The 12,781-nt window shown below is 29.9% G+C and overlaps 1 protein-coding gene across 1 annotated transcript in view; it reads right to left on the reverse strand.

Moving 5' to 3' along the window:
- Positions 1-12,781, reverse strand: part of LOC107437007 (NBAS subunit of NRZ tethering complex) — a 105,102-nt gene that overhangs the window by 20,751 nt on the left and 71,570 nt on the right. The window contains exons 42-46 of the mRNA XM_071185728.1: positions 8,708-8,869; positions 7,160-7,362; positions 4,666-4,776; positions 1,325-1,572; positions 144-259 (exon numbers count right to left, since the gene is read on the reverse strand). Of these exons, the coding sequence (XP_071041829.1) occupies positions 144-259; positions 1,325-1,572; positions 4,666-4,776; positions 7,160-7,362; positions 8,708-8,869 (840 nt within the window). The remainder of the gene's footprint in view (positions 1-143; positions 260-1,324; positions 1,573-4,665; positions 4,777-7,159; positions 7,363-8,707; positions 8,870-12,781) is intronic.

Consider the following 12,781-nt stretch of genomic DNA (forward strand, 5'->3'; position numbering starts at 1 on the left):
GTGTTGTACTAACAATTATTATGCGGCAAATCAAGATACCATACATTAAAATGCCAAAAACATATATGTAGATAAATATTATTTATAAAAGAGGTAAAAAAAGTCAATTGAAGATAAGTTTTAATAAGTGTTATAATTAATACCTGTTTTGGAATGTTAGTAGCTGCTTTAGCAAAGACATGTACACTAGATTCATTGAGTAGACTCATTAAATAGCTGCTGGATGTTTCTGAACACATTAATTTTTTGTAATCAATATCTGAAATTAAATAACTTGTTTGTTAGTTGCAAAAACATGGTTACAAACATTTTGTAGCATTTTATAGCACTAGGTATTACTAAATAATTTACTAATGATTTTTGTACATTTAAAATCTGATAAAGATTGAATTGTAAAGAAATTATAAAATAAATAATCCCAAGAAACTGAAGAGGTAAGATATTACCTCTTATAAAAAACTTATTTTGCTTCAAAAATATATAAATAGGAGATAACAGACAACATGTTTCCAGCACTCAGAAAATGCCCATTTTCAAGACTTGCCAGACATGAATGGAAACATAAGTGATTTGAAATATAATACGAAAAGTTGTCAATGAAAAATGGAAAAATGAAGGTGAGAAACAAAACTAGGAAAACCACAGTAATCAAAAGAGAAAAAAAAAGATTAAAAACAAAACAAGAAAAACCACAGTGGCTAAGAGAGGCAAATCAGGGTAAAATGCATTTCTACATGCTATCAAAAGGTGATGAGGAAGGAAACCTATTTAGTGCTTGAAAAATGTCGACTGCTACTTCCTTTTTATGTATTTTTGGAAGGGAAATGAAATTTCTATTCGAGTAACGCAAAGAAATTATTTGAAAATAAGTTGCTTTTTCTTCAAAATTAAATAGAAAAAATCAAATATAAGCATATAGTCTCATAAAAAAGCCTTTAAAAATAAATAACATAAAATTTGTCATTAGAATACACCATGATGAAATTTTTAGTAAGAAATAAAGAGCAAAACCTTTAGGAAAATCAGATAAAAATAAATTGTTAAAAAAAAAAAGAAATTCTTTGCATATATTTTCATGGAGAAAACTTATAATGTAAAATTATGTCATCATTAACACAATGGTAAGACTAAAATGAGGTATTGTATTTTTTTTTCCAAAAAGCTGTTTGGCAAAAAGCTATGAAAAAAAATTTATATTATTCAGCTATGTTCTCGTTGACGTATGCAATTTGGGCAGAGGGGGTACGATTGTTCTTGCTTTCCAGTGGCACCATCTATGGCCAAGAATTAATATTCAACTATGGAAAAAATGTATAACACTTACTTGCCATAGCTGCCTTAAACTTTTTCAATAGATTTTTGTGAACGCTGGGTTGAAGCTTCAAATCATCTTCATTGTCCCCACAGTCTTCCAACAAAGAGAAACAAGTTGTTAGTTTTTCATGGTCTTTGCCATCAATACCCGGATAGATATTATTTCTCAGCCTGACTTCAAACGCTTTCTTCTGATCCATAAGTTTCTCCGATAACTTGAATCTTTCAATGCGTTCAGTTAAAACTGCAGATGATACACTGAAAGTATAAAAGGAAATTCTAAAAAGCTGAACAGATCATTACACAGTTATAATATCATTACACAGTCAACCGAATGGGACTTGAAATATGGTGCCGGTGGTGTAGTTGGTAAAGGTGTCCCTCGCTCCACGTGTGGCGAGCCAGCAGCTTTGAGCTCAATCCGAAAAACCAAATCAACAATCGGCGCGTATAAACGGCAAGAAGCACACTAAATCTGTGATGGGTTCTCTTGTTGGTTGTGGTGTTGAAGTTTGGAAAGAGAGGCACTAGCTCAGGCGCCGTCCATGTCCTCTAACCGGATCAAAATTACATAGCATACCAACAATGGCTGCTAAAAGATAAAGCACTGAAAAACTGGGCTAGGAACTTGCCATGGTTGGGTGATGTATGCATGTTACTTGAAGTACAACAACTTTGCCTTTTTTTTAACGATATTCTGATCTTTTTATCTCCAATTTTATATAAATTATTCTAGATCACTTGATTTTTACGCTTCTTAACTCACTCTTCTTAGAAAGATTACTTCATCTTTCATAGCTAAAAAAATTAAAAATAGAAAATTTTTTACAAAAAAATAAATAAAATAACCACAGCCAATGAGGAAACCCCACACGGCCCCTTCTCTTATAATTTGTGGCCAAAAGAAAATGCAGAAAATGCATTTTCTGTTTAGAATTAGCTACACAACGTTTGTGGTGATTTTTTTCTCCAGATTTGTATACAAAATTTAGAACAGTGTATCTTTAATTTGCAAGGAGGAACTGGGGAAAGAGCAATTAAAAAAACTTTAAATATTTTAAAATGCTTAGAATATAACTAGGTAAGAATTTCTCTAATTTTTCAAGAATTTCAGCTTAATGATCTTTTTAATTTTAATATAGCGAGAAATTTTTCATGACCCTGAAACTAAGTATAAAGTATAATGAAAGAGATGTTACCTGGATTCAGAAAACAAATACTCCAAATGAGTCATGTATAAATCCCACAGAGATATGTGATAATGGTTGGCTAAAGTAATAGCTGTTTGGAAGACACTATCATCCAATGTCCTAAAAAGCAAAGAATCAATAAACAAAAATGCTTTCTGAATTTCTCAAAAAAGAATGTAAAATGAAGGGATCTGAAAAAGGTTTTTCTTTCCTCAATGCCTAACATTAAGAATCTTTTAGAACCAGCAAACTATTTGTGAGTTTCATTGAGAATAAAATTTTGTGAAGAAGCAATAAACAATGGCGGTTTGACAATGTTAGTTGGAAACAATGCACACGTTTTAAAAATGATATGTAATTATGAAAGTTGGAATGGGACTAAGCACTTTTCTGAAAATCATTAGGTGAGGGAAAGATAGGCTTAACGGCAGCGAACAACAAAAACTCATACTATACAAATAAAATTTTAAGGAACAATTAGATGAACAAAACGCACATAAAAATTTTAAAAATTAGAGAAGAATAGCAATAAAATGAAGGAAGAATAAAGTTATGGCGCCAGGCATGGTGTATAGTCGCCAAGGGAATCAGCTGGACGACGTACACCGGATCGGCAACCTTGTACCCTTCTTCAACATTTAAGAAGCTTCGAACATTGCTCTGCGCACACTCATACTTAACTTTTACTTTTCTGTTTTTATCTTATTGTTATGTTTCAGCTGGTAATAAATGTTGTTTGATTTTGTCATAGTTCCTTAACTTAATATGAGAGGGTTCCACCCCCCTCATTTGGTGACCCTTGTGTTTATTTTTTTTAAATACGCTATTATCCGTTGTATTACAATTTGGAATAACTACTTGAATTCGGTAATGTACAAATTTCCTCTCTTATTTAGTCAACTGCTTTGCTTGCACTACTTAAAATTTAAACTTAATGCATAGTAATATCTTTGTATTGTATTATATTAGACTGAAATTTTTTTAAACATTATTGTAAGAGACTTTAATTAGTAGCTATTGAATTTGAATATACGGACTTTAAATGCTGTTGTATTTATTTCTTAGTATAATATTTATAGTTCTGATACATTCTTAGTTGATTCTTAACTGATTAGTTACGTAAATATTTATTTTTACTGTAAATATTTCCAGACATCCTCTAGTTATTGAATTGCTCTAATGTATATATATATACAGTAGGGAACCGATTATCCGGAACGATAGGGAACATCGCTATTCCGGACAGCTGATTTTTCCAGTTTTCCGAATTGCTGCAAAAAGCCATTTTTTTATTGTTAAACCCAACTAAAAAAAAATTTTTTTTGTGGAAATAATCTTAAAAAGAAGAAAAAACGATGGAGTAATACACTAATGATTATTTCCAAAATGATGGTAAGGTAAACATCTTTCAAAAAAGAACGAAAATTCCAANACATTTTAGCAATATCGGTAGTCTCGTACAGTTGTAAAGCAAATACAGATGAATTTTGTATGTGTTTTATGACTTCTGACTTGATATTTCGTGACATTTCGTAAATCCAATTGCAATTAAACAGTGAGTGATGGCGCTTCACTCTTTATATGTACACTGTATGGTATGCAGCATGCAGGGATAATGCATTTCATAAAAATTTGGCGACCCCCACAGGAGTCGCGACCTAGTTTGCACACCACTGATCTATACTATACACTAAATTTGGTTATAAATAAATTTCTTAATAATATCACTGCAGATTTTCAATAATGCATGAAAATGAATACATAATATTACAAAAGATGTGAGTTTTCAAAAGTACAAGATTTTGGTTACTATTCAAAATATAAGTGTTTCTCCAAAATTTTAAATTTATTTTTTCTAGAACATATTTAGAAACACTATCCTTTAAAAATATATAAATTTTATGTATTAATTAAATTTCACATATAAATATAGGTTTTTGACATTTTCGACATTTTTGACAGTGAGGTTTTTGACGTGACGGTTTAAACCATGGTTTAAACTGTCAAAAACTGTCACATGTCAAAAACCTGCCAACCCTGACAGAGATATTAAAAAAACTTTAAATATTTTAAAATGCTTAGAATATAACTAGGTAAGAATTTCTCTAATTTTTCATGACTCTAAAACTGTAAGTATAAAGTATGATGAAAGAGATGTTACCTGGATTCAGAAAACAAATACTCCAAATGAGTCATGTATAAATCCCACAGAGATATGTGATAATGGTTAGCTAAAGTAATAGCTGTTTGGAAGACACTATCATCCAATGTCCTAAAAGTTAAAAAGCAAAGAATCAATTAACAAAAATGCTTTCTGAATTTCTCAACAAAGAATGTAAAATGAAGGGATATGAAAAAAATTTTTCTTTCCTCAATGCCTAACATTAAGAATTTTTTAGAACCAACGATTAAGCAGGTTTGTTAAAAACCAACAAATATTTGTAAGTTAAATTGAGAATAAAATTTTGGGAAGAAGCAATAAGCAATGATGGTTTGAAACAATGCACACATTTTAAAAATGATAAGTAATTGCGAAAGTTGGAATGGGATAAAGAACTTTTCTTAAAATCATCAGGTGAGGGGAAGATAGGCTTAACTGCGCAAACAACAAAAATGTAAAATAATAGAAGCATATTTATGAACAAGAAGACTTTTGGTGGAACTAACCCATATTTGTGCTACACGGAAATGAAAACCCAGAAAACCTATCAAGGTTAGCCTGACAGCAAGGGAACTCTAACTCATGATCCATCTATCACTGAGGATATTTTACCTCAGCACTGTGGTTGGTGTGAACCGGGTGAAGAATTCATATCAGCCAACCATTGCTGGAATTTGAACTTGGGTCATCTCATTGAGAGGCAAGAGCTCTATTCTCTGAGCCACTAAGAAGGAAACTTTCCCCAAGGCTTGATCCAGAGAGCATAGAGAATAAAGCATTAAGAATAGAGGGCATAGAGAACAGGTGGCATAGAGCACACATCTCCCAATGAGGTAGCCCGGGTTCAAACTTCAACAATGGTAAATTCCGCACCAGGCTCACAATGACCACAATGCTGATGTAAAATACCCTCAGTGGTAGACGGATCATGGGATAGAGTTTCCTTGTTATTGTGGACTTTCACTCCGCAAATGCGAATTAGTTCCACCAAAGAGTTCTCCCATGATGGCAAAGTTCGCCCAATACTTGATCCAAGAATTCCCTTAACTTATGGATTGGGTTTAAAATTACAAGGCTACAGAGTTGAACATTGGTTGTCGTAAATTCAAGAGTTGAGTCGGCTGTTCACACACTGTTATAAAATAAAATAATATAAAAATAAGGTAACTGATATGTAACTTGCCTACCATTTATTATCATTATTATAATTTTTCACAAGATGTCATCAATTTGCATTTTACACAACCATACGGTGAAGCTAATTTTTGCATGTTCATTTCTTTTTTACAATCCTCAATGGATTTTATTTTATCCTTCAATGTAAGGAATATTTGCTGGCGATAGTCATTCATATTTTGAATATTCATACAGACATATACTATTTCAATGTTTAGTACATGAAGGAAAAACATTTAATCATTTAACAAATACTGATCAGGTGCATGTACACATTATTTATTTTGCCCAAGTGTTGCCCATTTCTATTAACTCCTAAAATAAAAGCTGACAGATGACACACCAACGATTACTGATCATTGTGTATGATTCTTGTAATTTCCGCAGATCACTAATAATAAATGCATTTTATTTGTAACAGGCTGAATTAAACTGCCATAACTACGACTGACTTCAGCATGACCGATTAAAAATTTCAATTGAATAAAATTTCTGTAATTTTAGCCGATCACTCTACACAGATGCAGCTTATCTGTAGTAGACGCAACTGCACTTCCAAAGCTATGTTTAACTATTGTATAAATGCTTAAGAATTGTTAACAATGACTTAAACTCAATGACAGATGCGGAAAATATGTTTACTAATGAATATTACTGCAGGTAGGAGATAAAAATTGAAATAAATTGACTAAGATACACCCTGATACAAAATGTATGTTAACAAAGAGTGGCTGCTGCTCAGAGGTTCCCCATAACGTAAAGCCTATAGGAGACGTTCAATACCATAAATATATGGTCGTTCTTTGGAGGTTGAAGTTCTTTAGAGATAATCATTAATGGAAGCTTTACTGTATATGTTCATAAAACAAAGAATAACATTTAACATGCTATCAATGTAAGATATGTGATAAACATTAAATTTGCTAATGAAAAAATCATATAGAGATTTCAGCAAAAAGAAAAAAAATGAACTTGCTGTGGTCAGTTAAAGGATAAAAAGATATACTCCCATTAATTACTGGATTGTTCGTTTGGAACTAGTTGACAAATACACTGTATAAAAAATGGTGCAGTTTTAATTTAAAGAAAAACAATAAATAAAAAATTTATTTTTTATAGAATGTGGAACAAATTTGAAATAAAAACTCATACTATACAAATAAAATTTTAAGGAACAATTAGATGAACAAAATACACATAAAAATTTTAAAAAATAGAGAAGAATAACAATACAATGAAGAAAGAATAAAGTAAGTAAAAATCAAGTTAAACAACGTTCATGTTATATAACTTACAAACATTCAAATGTATAACTTACATAGAAATTCCTAAAATGGTGTCCTTTTTGTATTCATCATCATTGGCAAATCTAGTTGCATCCACACCTCCTCCAATGCTATGCAAGATTTCTGCTTGAATAAAGTCATATAACATCTTGTTGTACTTTTTCAACAATTCCCAATAACGTATTGACTCTTTATTAGCAGCCAAAGGAGGTTCTGAGCTTCTCATTGCAAGTACCTAAATTTTAGTAGAAAATATTAAAATATTCAATGCAAAATTGCTCACCTATTAAAATATAAGAGGTAGTATAGTTACTAAATAACAGTATGTGAAATGCTGGAAATAACTAACATGCACATTTGGGACAAAAAGCTAAACACTCGAAGATAACTTTTGATCTAATGATTAGATTTTCATATCCTAAGATAGATATTTCATTAATTCAAAGGGCTTATTCGAATCAGGTTAGTAATAATCAGGTAATGAATTGTGATGGTACAGTGCTGAAGGCACTGATCTGCATCACTGGGGTTCTATTCTTGGGAAGATTTTCAGTTAACCGAGCTGCTGGAGAGTAAAAGTGGCTGGGAAAGCTGACCATCATATGGATGATCAGGAAACTGTGCAGCCTTAACTTACATGACCCCTAGGCGATTGCGGGAATTCCTTACTTCAATAAAATTCGACACAATTTACAGATTTTATAAATTAAATTTTTTTAACATATTCAAAATTGAAAATAGGGGAAAAGTAAAATTTTTAACAATATAGTAGCAGTAGTGTAATTAATTCTCTGGCAGTAACACAGATTGAATGTAGTGGAAAGTAATACAGGTAGTGGTAACAGTGATACAGGTAACAGCTATATGTAGCACCTTACACATGGGAGGTGAATAAAAATGAAATTTCAAACAGTGGACTTTTTAATATTTCATGGATTTTGTTCAAATTTTGCATTTTATCCTATAAAATTAAATTCTTTATAACAACGAGTATAATTAAATAAAATAACAAATAATTATGAAAATCCATTTTTTGTGTGGAATTACTTTAAAAAAATGAATTTCATAATTGTATGCAAAAAATAAAATTAATATTAATTTCTAACATTAGACCGGTCCAAACTTTGGACCGTTCTCTTGACCTAACTATTTGAACCATATTTTGGGGGAGAGAAACCAGGATCCTTTGAAAAAAAAAGGCACATTTACTCAGAGAAAGTACGATTTCGGGACTGATTTTGCAACACAAAATATTTGTAGCACTATCCAACTAGCATATTTGAGGTCACCCCCTCCAACCATTGAGTCTTTAAACATAAAATAAGATTATTAGATCAAAAGTAATTCAAGAGATTCGATTTTTTTGGCACATTATACATAAACTAATTGAATGCTGTTCATTTTCTTTAAAATTTAAATTAAATGCAAACACGCGTTAAAATTCAAGATTTCTTCTTTTGTGTTAAAAAAAAGCATCATATTTCACAATTGCAATTTTAAAATTAAATCCCCCATAAGTTTTATAGCACTATTATAATATATTTTTAAACAATATAATAAACATTTAAGATTTCTCTCACTTTTTCTATTAAAGAGTTTGGGTCCATTCCTTCTGTGGTATCTTCAGGAAAAGGAGACATATTCAGTGAAATGTAAATTTTTATTGCATAGTATAAGCTGGCAGCCTGTATTACAATAGGAGAACTTGGAAGAGATGAAAAAAGAACCTCAGCTTCATCTGCCTGTAAAAAATAATATGAATTTTAAGTTAACACTGAAACACAAGCCTTGTCTCACCTAGAAAATTAAAGCTATAAAAAATTGTATACCGAATTCTTTGTAATACCACTTTGTTTGAAAACGGCAATAAATGTTTTCAGGCTGCTTATTAAAATCTGAATCCACACTTAACTTTAGAAGGGCTGTAGCTATAACAATATAATGTTTAGGTATGCAGGGCCCATGCTAAGGATTTCAAATAATTAGCAAAATATCAAAAGTATTCGCCAATTTTCGAAAGTCTTCGCCAAATGCAAATCTTAACAATTTTTTTCATAATTAATTTTGTTTCCATAGTAAACTATTTTATGATAGCTTATTTCAGGCTTATATTATTTGGACTCAATTCTAATTGGTTATGCAGAACATCTACTGAAAATTACTGAAATCGAATAAAAAATAATGATATTTTAGAAAAGTTCATTTTGAGGATCGAGTTAAATACATACCTGTATATATTTCTTTATAGTGGAAAAAAATCATTTGTCAATACTTTTGCTAAAACACAATTTTTTTCCCGAAAAATTTACAACTGTGGGCCTGGGTATGATACAGCTAGCTATATACTTGTGCTTTGCCCCATTTATCATTTTGTCTTGTTTCAGATTAGAAAATTGCAAATAAACAAAAAGACATTTTTTGTGTTCGTTTTTAGAAGTCTATTTATAGTACTAAAAAGAGAAGTGTACATTTGTAAAATCTTGACAGGATAAACCTTGGATAGGGTGAAAATTTGCTCTAACTGTCCCCAAGGTTAGATATGCCCCCTCAAAGTTTCAGTTCATTTCCTTATAAAAGAATGAAAATTTCAAGCTCTCCTGGATTCGTTGCTCAGTGGTTAAGCTAACCGTCTTCTAACCAAGAGAACAGGATTTAAAATTTAAATTGAGACATTTAATTTTGTTTCTAGATTTCTAATCTAACAAGATTGATAACTATTTAGTATAAATTTTGTTACATTCAATATATAAATTATTTTTCAATTTAAATAAATTTTTCGAAAAGTTTAAACTCTTAAAAACAAAAACTTTGATAGATGGTACTTTTATCCTGTAAATAAACTAAATTAATTATTTAAAAAATCGCAATAAAATTTTTTTTTAAATTTTGCAAATTGGATTTTTATTTTTGTTTTGCAACAAATTTTTTTTAATTTTTATTAAATGTAATAATGAAAATTTTAACAAAATTGCATTATATTTCCTAATAAAAAATCATGCATTACCAAAATTTTTTATTTTTTTATTTTTGGTGACATAATCTTCTTTTTCCGTAACAAATAGTTCTTTTCATTTCATTCCTTCTTTCGACCTTTTTCACAAGAATTAAAATGCAATTTTGTTTATATTTTCGAAATTAAATTTAATAAAAACTAAAAACATTTTTTGTTTTTATAATAATATATGTTAGTAAAAAAATATGTTAGTTAAATTAAAAAAATAAAATAAAATTTTTTTGTAAGTAATTAAGTCATTTTAATTAAAAAAAATTAAAATAAACATCTATAATTTTATTTTCTTTTTTAAAAGAAATTAAATTTAAAAAAATAATAATTTATATAATGAATAAAATATACTGAATAGCTACATCTATAATTTTCTTTTCTTTTTTAAAAGAAATTAAATTTAAAAAAATAATAATTTATATAATGAATAAAATATACTGAATAGCTACATCTATAATTTTCTTTTCTTTTTTAAAAGAAATTAAATTTAAAAAAATAATAATTTATATAATGAATAAAATATACTGAATAGCTACATCTATAATTTTCTTTTCTTTTTTAAAAGAAATTAAATTTAAAAAAATAATAATTTATATAATGAATAAAATATACTGAATAGCTACATCTATAATTTTCTTTTCTTTTTTAAAAGAAATTAAATTTAAAAAAATAATAATTTATATAATGAATAAAATATACTGAATAGCTACATCTATAATTTTCTTTTCTTTTTTAAAAGAAATTAAATTTAAAAAAATAATAATTTATATAATGAATAAAATATACTGAATAGCTATTCTCTCTTGTTAGATCAGGAATNTAAACGCATATAACTTTGCATTTTTTTTAAAGTGATACTTACACAATCAATACTTAGTAGGATAACCCTTATTTTTTAAGACAGCTTCACAGCATCTTTTCATCGAGTGAACAAGTGTTTAGAGCTCACCTTTCGTAATCACATGGTACCAAGAATCAATTACAGCTTCAATAAATTGTCTTTTATTGGATGGACGTTTTTTTCTTACAAGAATTTTCAAACATCGCCACAAATTTTCAATTGGATTGAGATAAGGGCTGTTCCTGGCCATGGTAATATATCTATGCCTTTATTTTGAAACCATGCTTTGCATACTTTTGCTGTGTGGCATGGAGCTGAATCCTGCTGAAAAATAAATGGTGCGTTGTTGGGGAAGAGATCCTTGATGGAAGGTATTAATTTTGATTACAGGACAGTTTCGATGTATTTTTTGGCATTTAGGATGCCAAATCAGGCCGAAAAAAATGCACAAATGCTAATGCTGATAGAAAAATTAAACAGCTATGCCTTCAAGATGGAAAAGTTTCATCAGATGCCATTAGATGTGAAATGAATGCAACGGGTATTGCAGTAAGTTCAAGAACAATAAGAAGAAGGTTATCAGGATTTGGACTACAAGCTAGAATTCCAAGGAAAAAACCATATTTAAATCAAAAGCAACGCGAAAAACGAGTTAAGTGGGCAAAAGAACACATTAAATGGTCAGAAAATCAATGGAAGCTAGTAATCTGGAGCGATGAGAGTAAAATATCGCTCTTTGGTAGTGATGGTAGAAAATATGTGAGACGTAGAGTAGGTGAAGTACTTCATCCTGATTGCATTGAAGCAACTTCAAAAAACCCAACAAATGTCATGATTTGGGCATGTATGTCTGCAGATGATGTGGGCCGCATTCAAGTGATTGATGGCATCCTGAATGCCAAAAAATACATCGAAACTGTCCTGAAATTAAAATTGATACCTTCCACCAGGTATCTTTTCCCCAAAAACGCACCATTTATTTTTTCTGCAGGAATCAGCTCCATGCCACACAGCAAAAGTATGCAAAGTATGGTTTCAAAATAAAGGCATAGATATATTACCATAGCCAGGAAACAGCCCTGATCTCAATCAAATTGAAAATTTAAGGCGACGTTTGAAAATTCCTGTACGAAAAAAACGTCCATCCAATAAAAGACAACTTATTGAAGCTATAATTGATTCTTGGCACCATGTGATTACGAAAGATGAACTCCAAACATTAGTTCACTCGATGAAAAGACGCAGTGATGCTGTCTTAAAAATTAAGGGTTATCCTACTAAGTATTGATTGTATCACTTTAAAAAAATGCAAATCTAAGATAGATCTTACTATTAGTTGCATAGCTTTTTTTGTAATACAGATATTGTAATTCTGTTTTTATTTTTAAACTCTACATTAATATTACCTTCAATTTGATATATAAACGTTTGTATTTAAGTGAAAATTAATATATTCTACAAGCACACAAAGTTGAAAAACATGAAACTTTCAAAAAATGTCCACATTTTTACCCACCACTGTATAGTGCAAAAAAAATCATTTGTCAATACTTTTGCTAAAACATAATTTTTTTTCTCCAAAAAATTTACAACTGTGTGGGCCTGGGTATGATACTGTAATTACTGTATGGATACTGTATGGATATATGTAATTAATTTATTTATTTCTATCTTGAAGCATTTTTTAGAAGGAACATAAACTAATCCATTTTCTTCCAGGGCTCCGTCAGAAAGCTCGTCATGTAGCACACAAAAGCACGTAAAGAATGCTCGTCATGTAGCACACAGCCATTTTAACATACCAAACAC

Source organism: Parasteatoda tepidariorum, chromosome 9 (assembly GCF_043381705.1).
Source record: "Parasteatoda tepidariorum isolate YZ-2023 chromosome 9, CAS_Ptep_4.0, whole genome shotgun sequence".
Taxonomy (NCBI): Eukaryota; Metazoa; Arthropoda; class Arachnida; order Araneae; family Theridiidae; genus Parasteatoda; species Parasteatoda tepidariorum.